The sequence below is a fragment of the Phoenix dactylifera genome, chromosome 11 (assembly GCF_051530095.1).
Source record: "Phoenix dactylifera cultivar Ajwa chromosome 11, Ajwa_hap1_PhDact_Kaust_v1.1, whole genome shotgun sequence".
NCBI classification, from domain to species: Eukaryota; Viridiplantae; Streptophyta; class Magnoliopsida; order Arecales; family Arecaceae; genus Phoenix; species Phoenix dactylifera.
The window spans coordinates 2,605,092-2,620,518 of NC_143200.1; the positions used below are offsets into that span (position 1 = coordinate 2,605,092).

At 36.0% G+C, this 15,427-nt stretch overlaps 1 protein-coding gene across 3 annotated transcripts; it reads left to right on the top strand.

Annotated features, from left to right (window-relative positions):
- Nucleotides 1-6,640: 6,640 nt before the first annotated feature.
- LOC103712502 (two-component response regulator ORR26) lies at nucleotides 6,641-14,932 on the top strand. 3 transcript variants are annotated; one of them, XM_088706388.2, is made up of 5 exons: nucleotides 6,641-7,035; nucleotides 9,388-9,540; nucleotides 9,687-10,064; nucleotides 10,271-10,347; nucleotides 13,649-14,932. In XM_088706388.2, exons 1-5 carry the CDS (start codon nucleotides 6,909-6,911, stop codon nucleotides 14,684-14,686), a joined length of 1,773 nt encoding a protein of 590 aa, XP_088562514.1. In that variant the 5' UTR covers nucleotides 6,641-6,908; the 3' UTR covers nucleotides 14,687-14,932. The 3 variants fall into 3 exon arrangements, with proteins under 3 accessions (XP_088562514.1, XP_088562515.1, XP_008797265.3); XM_008799043.5 differs by having other exon boundaries at nucleotides 6,657-7,035; nucleotides 9,675-10,064; XM_088706389.2 differs by lacking the exon at nucleotides 9,388-9,540 and having other exon boundaries at nucleotides 6,647-7,035; nucleotides 9,675-10,064.
- Nucleotides 14,933-15,427: the final 495 nt, after the last annotated feature.

The following is a 15,427-nucleotide window of genomic DNA, read 5'->3' on the forward strand; positions in this document are numbered from 1 at the left end:
TAATTGATTTTCTTAAATAAGATGCATAGAAGGAATTGGGACCTAAGATATGGGAAATGCTGTGAATTATTCTCTTAAAATGGGGAAGATAAGCTATTTATTATTTAAAAAAATCAAAACAGTGGATATTAATTTGTTTTTTTAATAATGCGAGACATCCAATGCTGGGAGAAATCCCTCTTTGATAAAAGAATGATTCTATAGGTCACCAATTTCAGGCGTATGAGAAATCCTTTGCCATGTGGCATAAGGGGATTGGTATAATCTATGAGGACGGTGCAATATATAGAGTGGTTAAGCACAAGTAATGAATATTTTGCTTGACTAATTAATTCGGCCTAAAAATGGTCCTAGGTGGCAAGTTGATTTGTAAAAGAAGACAATATCAAGAGTTGCTTTTAAACATTGAAATACAAGGAATTAAGTGAACTTTCAACATAAATATTTCTTTAAATAAACAAGGGCGAGTTTACACATGGCATATGTTATTAAAGCCAAGTGTGTCGTACATATTGTAAGTACTTGACTTTGATGCCACATATTCTCATGCTTTGCCCATTTCCACACTTGCATGGGAATTAAAACAATGTAATTAATTGCATGGTTTTCTTGTAACAACATGAAAAGTAGCACCTCATGATGAAAGATATCCCATTTGTACTCTTTTATTTCCCATACACTGGAAACTATACTGACATTTGCTTGGAACCCCATTGATAGGAAGAGGGAGAATAGAGTGGCCTGTGGCGTCTGGTTATTGGACCATTCAAAGTGGCACCAGCCCACTCCTCAAATTGCTCCACTTATGTGGAGACCAGGTGGCTCTCATGCTTTGCCCATCTCTTGTGGTGGATATCACTATATCAGTATCATATACTTGTGTGGTGAGCAAAAGGCCACCACAGAATTGAAATCTTAAACCAGTGATGACTAGAAGCCTTTTCTTCACCTAGTTGATCTAAAATATTATTTAGGACTTGTTTAGATAATCCAGCAGAAATATTCTGCACGAATCAGATCTACTGGCCTACTAGCTCGGCATCCTTTAAGTTCTGAGTCTAAATCCTAACCCATGGGCTTGTTGGTCTATAAGAAGATGGATTTTTCTTTTTCTTTTTTTATTTTTACCTGCTCACAAGATTCGAGCGGAAAGTGTTGGGGTTGACATAGGTCATGCTCAAATATACTTTCCGAATGATGAATCCAACAAAGTAATCAGCCTAAATCCTGCTAGACTAACCATAGAGGCCGTTAAAATAAACTCCGAAAATATGGATGGAAGCGAATTATTTAGCTTTCTTAAGATTTAGAGCGAGAGGGGGCCATAAACTAGTCGAGTCTGAGTATGTGGAACATTACCATAAAAAGCACCTATTGAACATTGTGAACATTTTAGTTGCTATATTAATAGTACAATGAAGTATTTCTTGGTCCCCCAGATGTTTGTCTCAAAGGTTGCAATGAAATTAACTAATCACTCTTAAAAGTTAGGGGAAGTTTCGAGGTAGTTACATGTTGAAGTTAATTGAATTGGAGATATTCCCTTTGGACCATCAAAGGGACAAGATTTTATCATGCTATAGCTAATTTAGATAATTCTTTCTGCCCAATCCATTCATGGTTCTTTGATGAGATGCAATGCAACTAAGAACAATGGTTGTTGAGCATTAAACATTGGCATATTCTTTGAATGACTTGGAAAATTTCTATACAGGTGATCCATAGAGCTCATGGTGCAGGGTGGGCATAAATAATTCAATCACTTGCTCACTGGTTTAAAAGCAATGCATTCCCACATGAAAGTATCAAATGGGGCAAAGAAGAAGTATTCCTGCTTTTGGTTATTTAAATGAAGCTATATACTTCAAGCTAAGAACCATGATTTCTTCTTCCCAATCCCCTTCAGCCCCAACCTTACCATCCTCTCTTTACCTAGGTTTCTTTAATCAAAGTAACATGATCATGGGCATTTCCTTTTTAGCCCCACGCTCAAAAGGCAAACCCTGTGGCTCTGTCACTTCATCACAAAAGACTTCGAGAATTAATCCTATCATGTTTCAAATACTTTACAGCTGATTGCTCATTAGGCTTAGTTGTGGACCATATTTGCTGAGCTCCTATCATCATGTAGCAATTAGTATACTGAGATTGACCACTGACTGTCATTTCATTAAAAAGATTGCAAATTAAAGAATTGCGTTAGACTCAAGAGCCAATGTTTTGGGTCAATGCATAAATGTACCTTGTGATATGACTCAGTCATCAAAAGAAAAAGAAATCCACATGAAGGTGGTTCATAAAGATGCAAATTAAAGGAGTGGATAAGGAGGAATCTACCTAGTTCATTGGTTAGAAAGCTTTGTGCTGTCTGGCCTCCCTGTAGTCTTGTGGGAGCTTGTGGCCTCTCCACTAAATTGTGCATGCTGGAGGCCATTCATTTGTGAATAATAAACAAGAGCTAAGCTTTTTCCCTAGGTACATCCATCAAATGCTTTGAATTATGAGGGAATCCACCAAGTGATGGATTTTATGAGTGCTGATTTAACAATTAGACATTCCATATCCCCACTACAATGTTTTATATAATTTCCATAAGCAGCTTCTCACCTGGACTCTTTGCCCTATAACATTCCTTGTTCCCCAGGTAAAACTTTGGGGTCTTGGAAAATCCTAGTTTACAGAAGATAAAGAGTAGCACGTATGGACTTGAATGAGTACAAATGAGTATTAGCATATATACAAGCAAATAACGGATAGAGATTATGATAATCAGAAGAAGACTTTAGTAGATGGTTTGACTCCTAATTAAAAACAAAAAAGAAGAAGAAGAAGGAGGGACTAGTTGATTGGACGGCGATCTTTTTTTGAACATGATAGCTAAAAGATGTTTTTTGGATTCTTTGATCTTGAATAAGTACCCAAAATGTACACAGTATATAGCTGATGTAGAATTAAACATATACCTACTTGGATCCTCAGTGAGAAGGAGGAAGCAAGTCTTAGTAATAATTTATAATGAAATAAGGGTCCAAACTCCAAACCATGATTAACTATTGTTGATAAAGAAAAATCAAGAATGTTACTAATGATTTTTAGTTTAACTTGATTATGTCTATTGGAGATGATGTGCCAAGCATCTTATATTTTTAATATAATGGCTTGACATTATTAGAAGAACAAATATGTTGAGTTGTTTTAAGTAATTATACAAAAAGATCACTTGAGTTTATAACGTATCAAAGTAGGACCTTGGTTTATGTTCCGAATGTGCAAACAAAAGAGCTATCAGTATTTAAAGTATATCGAAGGATAAAAATGAGTATCACTACAAATTCTACCTTAAGTGGATGATGAGATGAAGGGACATCATATGCAATTGGAGAAAAAAATTGTCCAACTCTCCGAGATCATATATTGATTGGCGACACTTTCACCACAAGTATCATTAATTCATGTAGCAAAAGTGTCCTCCATGTTTGGAAATGAGGATCTACCACCTAGTGAGAAGGATGAGCAACTTGTAGACATTGCAAATCCTTCTCTTCAACATTTCAAAGTCAAAGCTTGAATGAGATCCCTGTATATGATGAAACTGTCGATGCAGAGAAATTGGATAGTTGGGTAGACCAATAAGAGATCTACTTCACTATCTATCAATACACCAAGGGTTTAGAAGATTGTTTCTGCTTGCCTCAAGCTTCCAACCATGCCCTTATCTGGTGTAATTTGTACATGAGAAACATCTTTAATTAATCATGAAGCAAATTGAAAGGCTTAATCAAGAAGCAATTCTATCCAATCGACCAAAAAGAAGATCAGTGGATTAAGTGGTAATATTGATGGTGGAAGTATGATCAATCTATCTGCACTATCGTGTTCCACAAGCAAAGTACCTCACTCGGAATCTTCATCGATGATCACATAAGCTTCATAAAGTATATTGGAGGTCCCCATAAGAGTATCCAAAAGGAGTTGAAAGTTTTTAAAAAGTTGAAGATATCAGAAAAGCTAGTATGAAGGCAATGGAAATCGAGGAGGACCGTCCTATGGAAAGCAAGAAAAGTGATAAGTTCAAATAGAAAAAGCTAAGCCAAGAGAGGAAGCAGTGCAAGAAGCAAGTCAACATGACTTAGAAAAATTATTACGACTACTGTAGCATTAGTGGAAATACTAAGGAGAAGTGTTGAAAGCTTCATACCAAGTTGTAGATGGAGAGAAAGAAGTCGAAGGACAAAGATTCTAGAAAAAAAGGGAAGGTGGTCCCCAATGTAGCTAAGATTGACGAGCCATCTGAGCTTAAGTAAATAGACTTAAAATTAAACATGATGCCAAGAAAACTCGAGGTAACAACTAAGGCAGACCCAGAAGTATGAGCAAAACTCTTTAACTTAAAGATCCAAGTATGGCTGATACTCTAAAAGTTTGGTTTAGTAGCTAGAGTTGCAGACCAAGCCTCATTCATCTTGTACCCTCTCGATTGGATTCACAAAGAATGTCGAGTGTAACAGTGTACCTTTAAATTAATCATAATTGAGAGGTACATTGGCAAGATGATTTGAGAAGTAGTTTCTTTGGATGTACGCTGAGTTGTCCTTGAAAATTTGTACTTTTAGGATCAAGATGTTGTCTTCTATAGGTGATAGAGAAAGTATTAATTTGTAAAGGATGGAAAGGAATTTGTGATTAATGCTTCCAAAACACAATATAATGTGGACATTGTGATTGTTGTTTAGGTGAAGCGACATTAATGCCTGCAATAAATTCGTGTTGATGATCATATGAGAAGTTGATATCACTTATGGGAGGCTAAGCTCTTGCCCCTCAGTTCCATCGATTGATTAATCGAGATCGAGATCGAGGGAAGTTTCCATCACTATCGTCAATGAGAAAAGGTGGCAAGGAGAAACCTTGCCATAGAGTTTTAATGCATAAGCAGGGTAAGTGAGTCGCCTAGATCTAGGTGAAAAGAAGACCAAGGCTAGAAATGGATGCTACCAACTATCGAGGATGTATGGATAAAGCACGAAATGCTATTAGAGAAAGGTCATAAAAACCAAGCATGTAAGGATTGAGTCTTTTTGGATCAGCTGGAAGGGTTAGCTTGCAAGCAAAACTATTTAGTCGCAATATAGGAAAGCATGCATTTCTCCATCTCCAATTTTGATTTAATAGAAGGTAAATCCCTTAAGTAGGGGGCCTTCATCTAGAAGAATTACCAGACTTGATGTGGACAGGGTTCATATCAAGGACTAGATAGGATCTAGAAGCAATATTCGCTATATTAGGAAGCCGAATCACATTGCCAAATATTTGGAGACCATAACTTTTTGAGACCTCCAATATGGCATCACCTCCTAAAGGGTATAATACACTGAGTAATTAGGACCAAATTCCATCTTTTGGGCTCCAAAATGGACCAATCAAAGCAAAATTTTTCTTTTTGGGCAAAATTTTTACTAGACATATCTTTCAATCTGAAAAAAATTAGGCAAAACGACTAAAAAAAAGTCGATGTAGAAGTCGATATCTATGTCTTATAAGATTTTAGATTTTTTATTATTATTTTCACTAGTTATATCTATTTCGAAAAAGCCGTGTCCTCTTTTAACTAGAAGTGAAATCGGTTCTGAATTGTGCAAGTACAGATCTCATTAGCATAAAGAGAGGCTATGTATCTCAGTTTGTGATTAATTAATTAAAGAAAAGGGGACCTACACTATACTTTCATTAAATTTCTACTTTGTTCTAAATTTTTTGAGAGATTCGAGTTAAGCGAGTTGAGAATTACTTTCTTCTCCCGATCGAATCATAAATGTTTGCCACGATTGACCTCAAAAATAGTTTCTGACATGTCTTCCATATCTGAGGATTCTCTTATGTTTTCCTTGTGAAGCCCTAAGTGTGGTAGTCCTTTCGAATGAAAGTCTAGTTTCCATCCTAGTGGTGGAAACACCTACCTTACCTATTGAAACCATTTAGAGACCTCGAGTTTGAATTTCCATTGATAACCTACACTAAAATTTGTTCTGCTTTATCTTGAGATGTTTATTTTCCCTTTAAAGCTTTTAAGCACATTCAAGAATAGGCTTCTCTTTAGAAAATCTAGCACAGAGGAAGCCACTAATCTTATACTCTTCTCTGGAGAACGAAATAACTATTCACTCTTCCTAGATAGCCTTCCACTTTCAATTGAATTCGCTAACTTCATTAGCTAATGAGGGATCATTATCTCATCCATCGATTTCGTATCCTGGTGTTCGAAGATATTGAACATATTGTTCTCACTTGTGCAACTTTCATTGACCGCTGCACTTCATGATTCTTGATTCTAGAATATTCGCACCGACATATTAATTTCCTAGTTTTCATCCTCGATCAATAGTTCTTGAATTATTCGTACCGATAGGAAAACTTTCAACCGCAATATCAAATCCTAGATTCTAGCTTTGTTCGTATCGGCATGCCCACTCTAAAAATCAAAACCCAACATGAAGCTCCCTTTTACGAAGTTCTTGCTCCTATTCGCATCATCCTCAATACCATATATATATATATATATAGAAGCATAAATCATGTTATATGTTGCATTAGGAAATTCCCTGATATCTTGAGTTTCTCACTATGACATCTATGTTGCATGGTGCTAGAACAATGTTTGTCCATTATATTTGTATTTTATGGAAAAAGAGCAACTTAACCTAATCCAAGGTAGAGGGACAGTTAGAAACCAACGGGCGCGCCAATATTCGATAGGAAAAAGATCCTAATTCTTGGACAACCTCTTTTCGCTCAAAACCAGACCATTTATCGGAGAAGACCGCCACCCAAAGAACCTCCCAAGTCCTTCTCCAAGACCCAAACCCTCCGCCCTCAGCTGATTTTCTTCCAAGGAAGACGCCCCCATAACTATGGCGAATCCCTCGGCTTCTACTCGGACCGAAGCTTTTCCGGTCGGTCTTCGAGTTCTGGTAGTCGACGACGATCCCACCTGGCTAAAAATTCTTGAAAAAATGCTCCGAAAGTGCTCCTATGAAGGTAGTTTGATCCCGTCTTTGATGGGTTCCTTCTACATGCTCTCTTTTTTCTTTGCTTAATATTATCAGTTCTGAGTACTTCCAAAGGTCGGAGCTTTTTGTGATATCTATAATTGTTTGTTCTGCTAGCTAGGTCGTTAGGAATGGTTTTATCTCCGTTTGGAATTTTCTTACTAAAAGGCGGACTTTTTGTTGTTTAATTAAGTAAGAAGATCTTGCTTCGATCACCATGTTGTTTATTCATTTCTACTGTGTCTAATTTATTTATGCATACTGAGATAGGACCTTGTTTAGGGGTATCTTGTGATTATATGTGCGATAGGTGTTTTTAGCTTGTAACTTTGTGCGTGCTCTGATTGTATGCTAGAGTTGGAAGATCTTATAAATTTTGTTTTAAGGGTCTTCATTCCATTCATACAATCTTGATGGGGTGGAAGTATGTTGATATTTTCTCAACACAGTCTGGAAGTGAGGGATCCTCATAGGTTATCAGGGTGTTAATTAAACTTGCTGTCTGACAGGATCTAGCAGTTTATGAACATCATGTAAGGGAGCATGGCAGGGGAAAAAACTCATGTTATTTTTAAGGAAGTTCTCTAGTTGCTAACCAAAGTACAAATAATAATTTATATGCATAATATGATTTCTATTTTGCAAAGGAATATATGTTTATATAACTGGTCGTAGGACATGGTAAATGGGCCATCTCAAGGCCCTGTTTTAATCATTGTTTTTAAATTTTCATGTAGAGTGGATATTATTTTATGATACACTTTCTGGATGTAGCTATAAGGAATATATATTTTAAAACATGTTACTCTCTGTTTAGATATGAATATATACTTATGCATGTAGGTGCATGAATATATACTTTCTATTGTGTTCCAGATTGCTGCTTTGTTGGAGACTTCAATATTTAATGGAATCCATAAGATTATAATTGATTTCTTGCGACTGCAAGGAGCTCTTTATACATGACTTGGAAGCACATATCCTTGTCGCTGAACATGAAAGAATTTCCACAGAACACAGATCATATGAACATTTTTTCATATTTAAAAGTTAAAACAGAGATTTTAGTAAATCTAAAACATAGTAAACCAAGTTAGGTTGATAACCTTTTCTTCTCATTTAATTTTATAATAAGTGCTTTGTCGCATAATGATGAGATTAATTCACGTGCGATGACGAGAGTCTGTCACCACATTTACAATACATGGCTTGCAAAAGTCAATGAGAATTTTAGTTATTGTTCTTCATTTTACTGCTCAAAGAAACATTGGTCTTGAATTGACCGAATGTTGCCAGTTATGTGGGCAACCTTTCTCGCTAAAAGATTTATGCAACAGGATAATTAAGATGAATCATTCTATATTCCTCTAATATGTTCTCACACAGTCCAATACGATAACTTTACTGGCTGGCAATTTGGAAAAGTCCAGTGTTTCAGAAGTTCTTAAGATTTTATCTTTGCATGGTTTTCAATGCAAGTTATTATATATATATATATGCTGATAATTCTTTCAAGTTAGGGTGAATCTAAACTTTACAGAACTACGAGCATACAATGTCAAATAGTTCCAGTGGCTTTTTTGAACTTTGGATGTTGGATTTAATATAGATGCCAGAAGTTCAAATCATTCTTTGGAAGTGTCAACAGCACTTAGCTTGAAGGTTGCTGCACTTGCACTGAATATATTTCCATTTCGGATTAGCTTGAAGGGCCCTACCTAATCTCTCATTTTAAAAAAAAAATCCAAAAAAAGCAAAAAGCTTTTATAAAGAATTTTGTCCAGTATTAGTATTGTAACGTACATATTTGACATAAATGATCTTTGCATGATGACAATGCACTTACCAAAGTTATAACAGTTTGTCGAAAAATCTGCTTATGATAGAAAGCCATTCTCTAGTCTTCCTATGAAAACTATCACTTTATCCTTGTTAATGTCTCATGGGAGCTCCTATACTTTCCACTGCCAGTATAACATCTTTACCTTTTATTTGTACAAAAATTACAGTATCCAATCCATAGGGAGATTCATTTTTTTGACCTTATTGTCAACTTTTCCCAAGATGTTTTTATTTCTATGTATATATTTTTAAGTTTAAGATCGTTACACGTATTCATTTAGAATCATATATTGGAATCCAGTATAGGCTTCATTAGGTGAATGCTGTTCTCTATTTACTCTTTGATGTCTCTCTTTTGGTCATCTTGAAATGTTGACATCAAATATTCTTTGGCCATTTGATTTAATTAAAAACTCATAAACCTATATGCATTCCTACAATATGGATAATGCTCATAACTCATGATGCAAATTTTTTGAATGCTTCTTGCATACTGCAGTTACTACATGTGGCTTAGCAAGAGATGCTTTGGAGATGCTTCGTGAAAGAAAAGATCATTTTGACATTGTAATTAGTGATGTCAATATGCCTGACATGGATGGTTTCAAGCTTCTTGAACATGTTGGGCTAGAAATGGATCTGCCTGTTATCAGTCAGTTATCTTTATCCATATTTGAAGCTTTCTGACCATAGTGCAGCATGCTGCTTTTTCCCTTTACTTTGCTAAGCTAATCTGACTCATATGTACATTAAGTTTCAATGACCATGCTTTGCAAATGTTTGCAGTGATGTCTATAGATGGGGAAACAAGTAGGGTAATGAAAGGTGTTCAACATGGTGCCTGTGATTACCTTCTTAAGCCCGTGAGAATGAAGGAGCTAAGAAATATATGGCAACATGTTTATAGAAAGAAAATGCATGAGGTGAAAGAGATTGAAGGTCATTATATCAACGAGAATATTCAAATCATGAAAAATGGATCTGATGATTTTGAAGACAGGCATTTATTTAGTGGAGCTGATATAAATTATGTGAGAAAACGAAAAGATGGGGACAATCAAGAACATTCTGATCAAGAATTTAGTGATCCTGCAACTGTTAAGAAAGCTCGAGTAATTTGGTCTGTGGATCTTCATCAGAAATTTGTGAATGCTGTGAACCAAATAGGATTTGATAGTGAGTATCAGCTAGCTAACTTCTGTGACCCTCTCAAGCACCCTCCATTTTCTTGAAGTCTATGCAGAGTAGAACTTGAGATTTTATAATTTCTCTCGAGCAGTTTCTTGATAAACTGAAAATGCTTCTTTTATCATTAGGACTTGTTTTTTAAATTTTAACTCAAAGATGTTTATAAGTCCATGATTATTTATCTGTACTTGCAGAAGTTGGTCCAAAGAAAATACTTGACTTGATGAATGTTCCCGGATTAACAAGGGAAAATGTTGCCAGCCACCTACAGGTAACATCTCTTTCAGTATCCATTTTTAAATTGTCAGAAAGAGTTGTCAATCTGGCTAAACATAACCTCGTATGTTACAATGTCAGCAGAGTCATTCATATTTATTGACGTTCCATGTTTTTCGCCATAGTTTTCTAACTGCTTTTCCTGTTGAGCAGCGCCAGAAACTCTTAAGCATTGAATGAAACAAACACATTGATATAGAGATAGACAGGTAAATTGCATGTTTGTGTGGCTTATATAGGAAGGCTCGTGCAAATACTTGAACTATGGTTCAAAGATTCCCCTGAAACCTCAAAGTTGATATTAAAATGCGTTGGTTTCAGTTGAGATCGATCCAGAAGTTGGTCCAGTTTGGAGTTTTGGGTGAGACTAAACGATAGGTCCAACTAAACTTTATAAATAATTTGTTTGTGCCAAATTTTTGCCTTATCTTCATTTTATAAATGTCATGAAGCTTTTTTTTCCAGTTTAAACTTAAATTTTCTGAGTTTTGGGAAGGTTTGGAAGCACTACAGCATTGTTAAGCGATTTAGAGGCAAGTTAATTTTTCAACATAGGGTTGGCTACAATGAAATACAAATCCGATAGGTAGCTTGATTGTCATATGGTAGATTCTCAGCACACAAGAAATGATACATTATACTTTAAACTTTTAGTTATTAATTTAAAATATAATACTTTGGTTGTCTCAATGCAAAAACATTGAAATGATAAATACAAAAAAATACTAACAATACATGTACTTTAAGATGATGACAATTTTTATTTTTACTTTTATTTATTTTCTGATTTTTCAATCTTAAATTATTTTAAGTTTCAGATTGAATTAACAAAACTGGATCCAAAACTGCCAAAACAAAAGACAAAACCGAATTATTGAACATTGATTTGAATGTATGTGTATATATGCAAATTATATAGTAAAGTAACTACTTTTTCTTCCAGCAAATAACCATAATCATCACAGTCCAGCCTTGTCCTAATCATTTGGGAGTTGGTTTTGTGGATTCTAATTTGCCGAGCATTCTCATTTATAGTCACCTGATGTCATTCAATCTTTTCCGTATCTTTTCTCACAATCTCCATTCATGTTACTTTGGTCTCCCCCTCCTGTTATATTCTTCCACACAAATAAAATACCCCTCCTTATTGGAACCTCCTCAACTGTTCATACTCATTATACATGACCTTAACGTCTCAATTAATTCTCTATTATTTTGTCCTTAGTTTTCACAGCTTCTTGTAGCTACTTTGATATACTTATTTCTCACTTTATACTTCCTAGTTTTATCACATATCCATTTTGACGTTCTCATTTAGACTAAATTCAATTTGTTCATTTGGATCCTCTTTATTGTGAAGCACTCTGAGTATAAAAAGTTGAAAGCGTTATTGTTGTTCCAAAAAAATTTCCTATTAAGTTGCCAGAGTATTTATCGATCACATAATACGCCGGAAATACCTCTACACTTCAACCAACCAGCTCTAGTTCTATTACACATATCTTCATCTATCTCCATTATTTTGTACAATAGATCTTAAATAGTGAAACGGATCACTTTATGACATTTATTCTCCATCAATTTTTATCGAGGCCTTATCTTTGTTTTCGTTTTCGCTAGAACTGCACTTCATATACCGTCTTTATTTACTGATTTTTAAGCCCTTATCCTCTACGGCTTTCTGCCATAAATCCAATTTAGCTTTTAATCTTCTTCTTTTCTCATCATGAAACACTATAACATTTGCAAATAACATACTCCATGGTAAATCTTCCTTAAAAATTTTGTCCTACTTTTCCTTAGTACATAACTTGTCCCACTTAAATAATATCAGCTATTAAAAAAGAAAAAAATGTGATCTCATCACCCATCTCCATGTTCACTCCCTTGGCTTCTATCTCTATCTCTAATTTTGTGTGAATAAATATTGGGATGAAAATAAGTTTAAAAATCAAATACTTAAAAGATTTCAGCTACTCAGGAAAATGGAAAAAGAAACTGTAATCCCGTCTCCAAGCATGCTACCTCTACTTCTACCTCTATCTATCTTTGATTTGGGCTGGCAAATTGTTGTCTCTTCCCTCTGCAGCCCATACCAACCACACCCACACGGCCCCCGCCCCCCCCCCCCCCCCCCCCCCCCCCCCCCCCCCCCCCCCCTCCCCTAACTAATTCCTATGAAGCATTCCTGCTCAGCTAAAACACCTTTCTAATACCTAATTTTTAAAATCAATCCTATTAAAAAAATAGTTCCTCCTAATCAAAGCTAATACATGTGGATAGATGTTTCCAAATCAAAACCTACCTGTTAAGACTCATTTTTTAAAACTGATTTAATTTTCTGTTTCAATCTAATTCCTAATAAGCAATCCTGCCCACTTAATAATCAGTCCTTTAATACCACAAAGTGCTGTATGGATAGATTTTCAGATCAAATCCTCAGTTGAGAATCACTTTTGGGAAATAAAGAATGGTTTTACTTGTATCCTTCTTACTTTAAGACTATTCAAATGACCACTCCTAAGTTTATAGTTTTTTTCCTCCAAGTGTGCATTGCATGTGTCAAGTTTCTAGTAATATAAAATGGGCAAGATAGTAAGTATAGAAAAAACTCATGAGCATACTTGTACCTGTGTAACATCACACTTGAAAAGCATAAAATTGGTCATTTTATATACACTTTAATGCTTGCAAGGCTGCATGACATTAACATTTGACCCATGTCTTCAATATTAAGTTTGATGATACTAATACAGACATACTTTATAACTCAATCCAAAACACTCGCACAATCAAGTAGAACATATGGGACGACAGGGAGGGGAAAAATTTGTAGATTCATACATCTTGATGATTTGTGGGAGGTTCTTTCCTTATGGGCTGAATAGAGAGTTGAGAATGTTAGTCTGTGGGAGTTGACCATGTGCAGCATGTACCTCTTGGACCATTCCCAGACAACCATAAGTATACAGAGTCATGTACTTGAGGTGATTGTTGATCATCAGATCAGAGTCACATTTCAACTATCATAGTATAAGGAAAGAGAGATTCTGTATCTTTATTAATGAAAAATATTCATTTCTTTTTCCTTTGTTACTATATTTCTGAGAACGTCTAATATCTGATCCGGGTATGAACTGATGGTCTGAGTATGACTTATATTCTGCTTAACTGGAACAACTTCTAATATTTAGTTTCTTAATTTGAGATGTTAGTGTCATCTTCTTTTCTAATATATTTACACAATTGCATCTCAAAAAAGTAAATGAAGTGTCCTGACCATATTCACCGTGCAGAAATACCGTCTCTACTTGAGGAGATTGCAGAAGCAGAATGAGGGGGGAACTTTCAGTGGAAATATGCATTCTGATTTCAGCTGCGAGGATGTCACAGGAAACTTCGACATGCATAGCTCGACACAGACGCAACAAAATGGTGCATCTTCAAAATATACATTCACAACTCAAAAAATCCAAGCTCAAGAAATGTTCTCAGATGCCCGTGCAGATGACTTTAAGAGCATTTCGTCTTTGCAAGTTACAGGTAGCAAACAAGCTTTAGTATGCGATATTCCTGACTCTCAGAAGGTCATCAGTGTATCTCGGTTAGGTGTACTGCTTCCTTCCAAGGATATGATGCTGGGTGCTGGAAAGAAGTCACTGGAGCCAGCTATATCAAGGCAGCAGTCATGGAGTGGAGGTATTCCAGTTATGCAATTTATGCAGTACCCGAAACATGACCATGAACGTTGTAGTTTGTTAGAAGACTACTCATGTCTGCCCAAGCCTGATCAAGAACATCAGGTTTTGTATCATCTTGATACCCCTCCATCAGTCATCTCGTTGACATGCAATACTGAGAATGATATGTCTGGTCTTTCTGAATTCAAACCAGTGCATACAAATCACAGGAGCAGCCACACTAAAACTGCATCACCACTGTCTTGTATGACTGACACCCTGTCTGTTCAAGTTGACAGTGGATCAAGCAATACTCAGGACTATGGAGTAGCATTCGGAATAGATGGACCAACAAATATAAAAGATTACTACTACAATCAAACATGGAGTTGTTCGACACCTCCATCACGAGAATTGAGTCTTAAAAATGAGACGGATTTGGTTTCTTCGCCTGAGGACTTGCAGTTTTGTTCTCTTCAGGGCATTGGTTGCTTTGAGAATGTAGGGCTCAATAGCATGGAGATTTTTCAGTACCATGATTCAACATTAGTAACCGAAGTTCATGGTAACTGGTATGATGGCTTGGAATTTAACAGTGATTATTTGTATGACCCAGTTGATGATCCTATCATAGATGAGTATCTTTTTTCCTAATCACTCTTTTCATATCTGTTCTTCAAATGGACCACTGTTCAAGAAGGATATTGCTCTTTCGTATGTTCCTATTTTGGTTCCTTTGGTGGGGGATGAGCAACATAGGGTCAGCATCCTGGTGGGTGGATTGAAATGTTTGATCTAACCACTTATTCAGGTAATGGTTGTACTACAGATAAAATTGTGATTGTGTATACTTGAAATATTTAAGGATGCTGAGTATTATACATCTTTAACGCTTGAAAATGACTATGTCTAAAGTGTTATTTTATTGCATGGATCATACATTGCACTTCATTGGACACATAGCCATGCTTGTCATACTGGTAATTTCAAATTCACAAGCATCCACATATAAATCCACAGGTGTATTTCTACCATTCAGAGTGTAAAGAAGATCCGTTTAGGTGTTTCTCATTGATTGTTCCTTGGGGATTCTTCACAATGGGATACAGCTCGGATTCGACGCCCTTTAAAATCTTGTCTGCCAGCTTGGCCGACCAATAGTTAGGTGACACATAGCATGCAGAATCAATGGCTGAGTTAACCTCCGAGCATATAGTGCGGGCGGTTACAATTTAGCATGACCTCGACACACCAAATAAGAAAGGGTGTAACCGCTCTGGGTGGTAGATAAAGAAAAAGTATAACAGCTTGTCCGAAAATCATGCGACCAAATCACGACGGACTCTCACCCTCTTCTCTATATAAACCAGGCCAAGGGACCCTAGGTAAAGAAGA

Bases quoted from the DNA above. Each gene is read 5' to 3' on its own strand.
- LOC103712502 (XM_008799043.5), top strand. From the start codon at position 6,909: ATGGCGAATCCCTCGGCTTCTACTCGGACCGAAGCTTTTCCGGTCGGT. The intron at 7,036-9,387 runs GTAGTTTGATCC...TGCATACTGCAG, and splicing joins CCGAAAGTGCTCCTATGAAG to TTACTACATGTGGCTTAGCA. The intron at 10,348-13,648 runs GTAACATCTCTT...TTCACCGTGCAG, and splicing joins ATGTTGCCAGCCACCTACAG to AAATACCGTCTCTACTTGAG.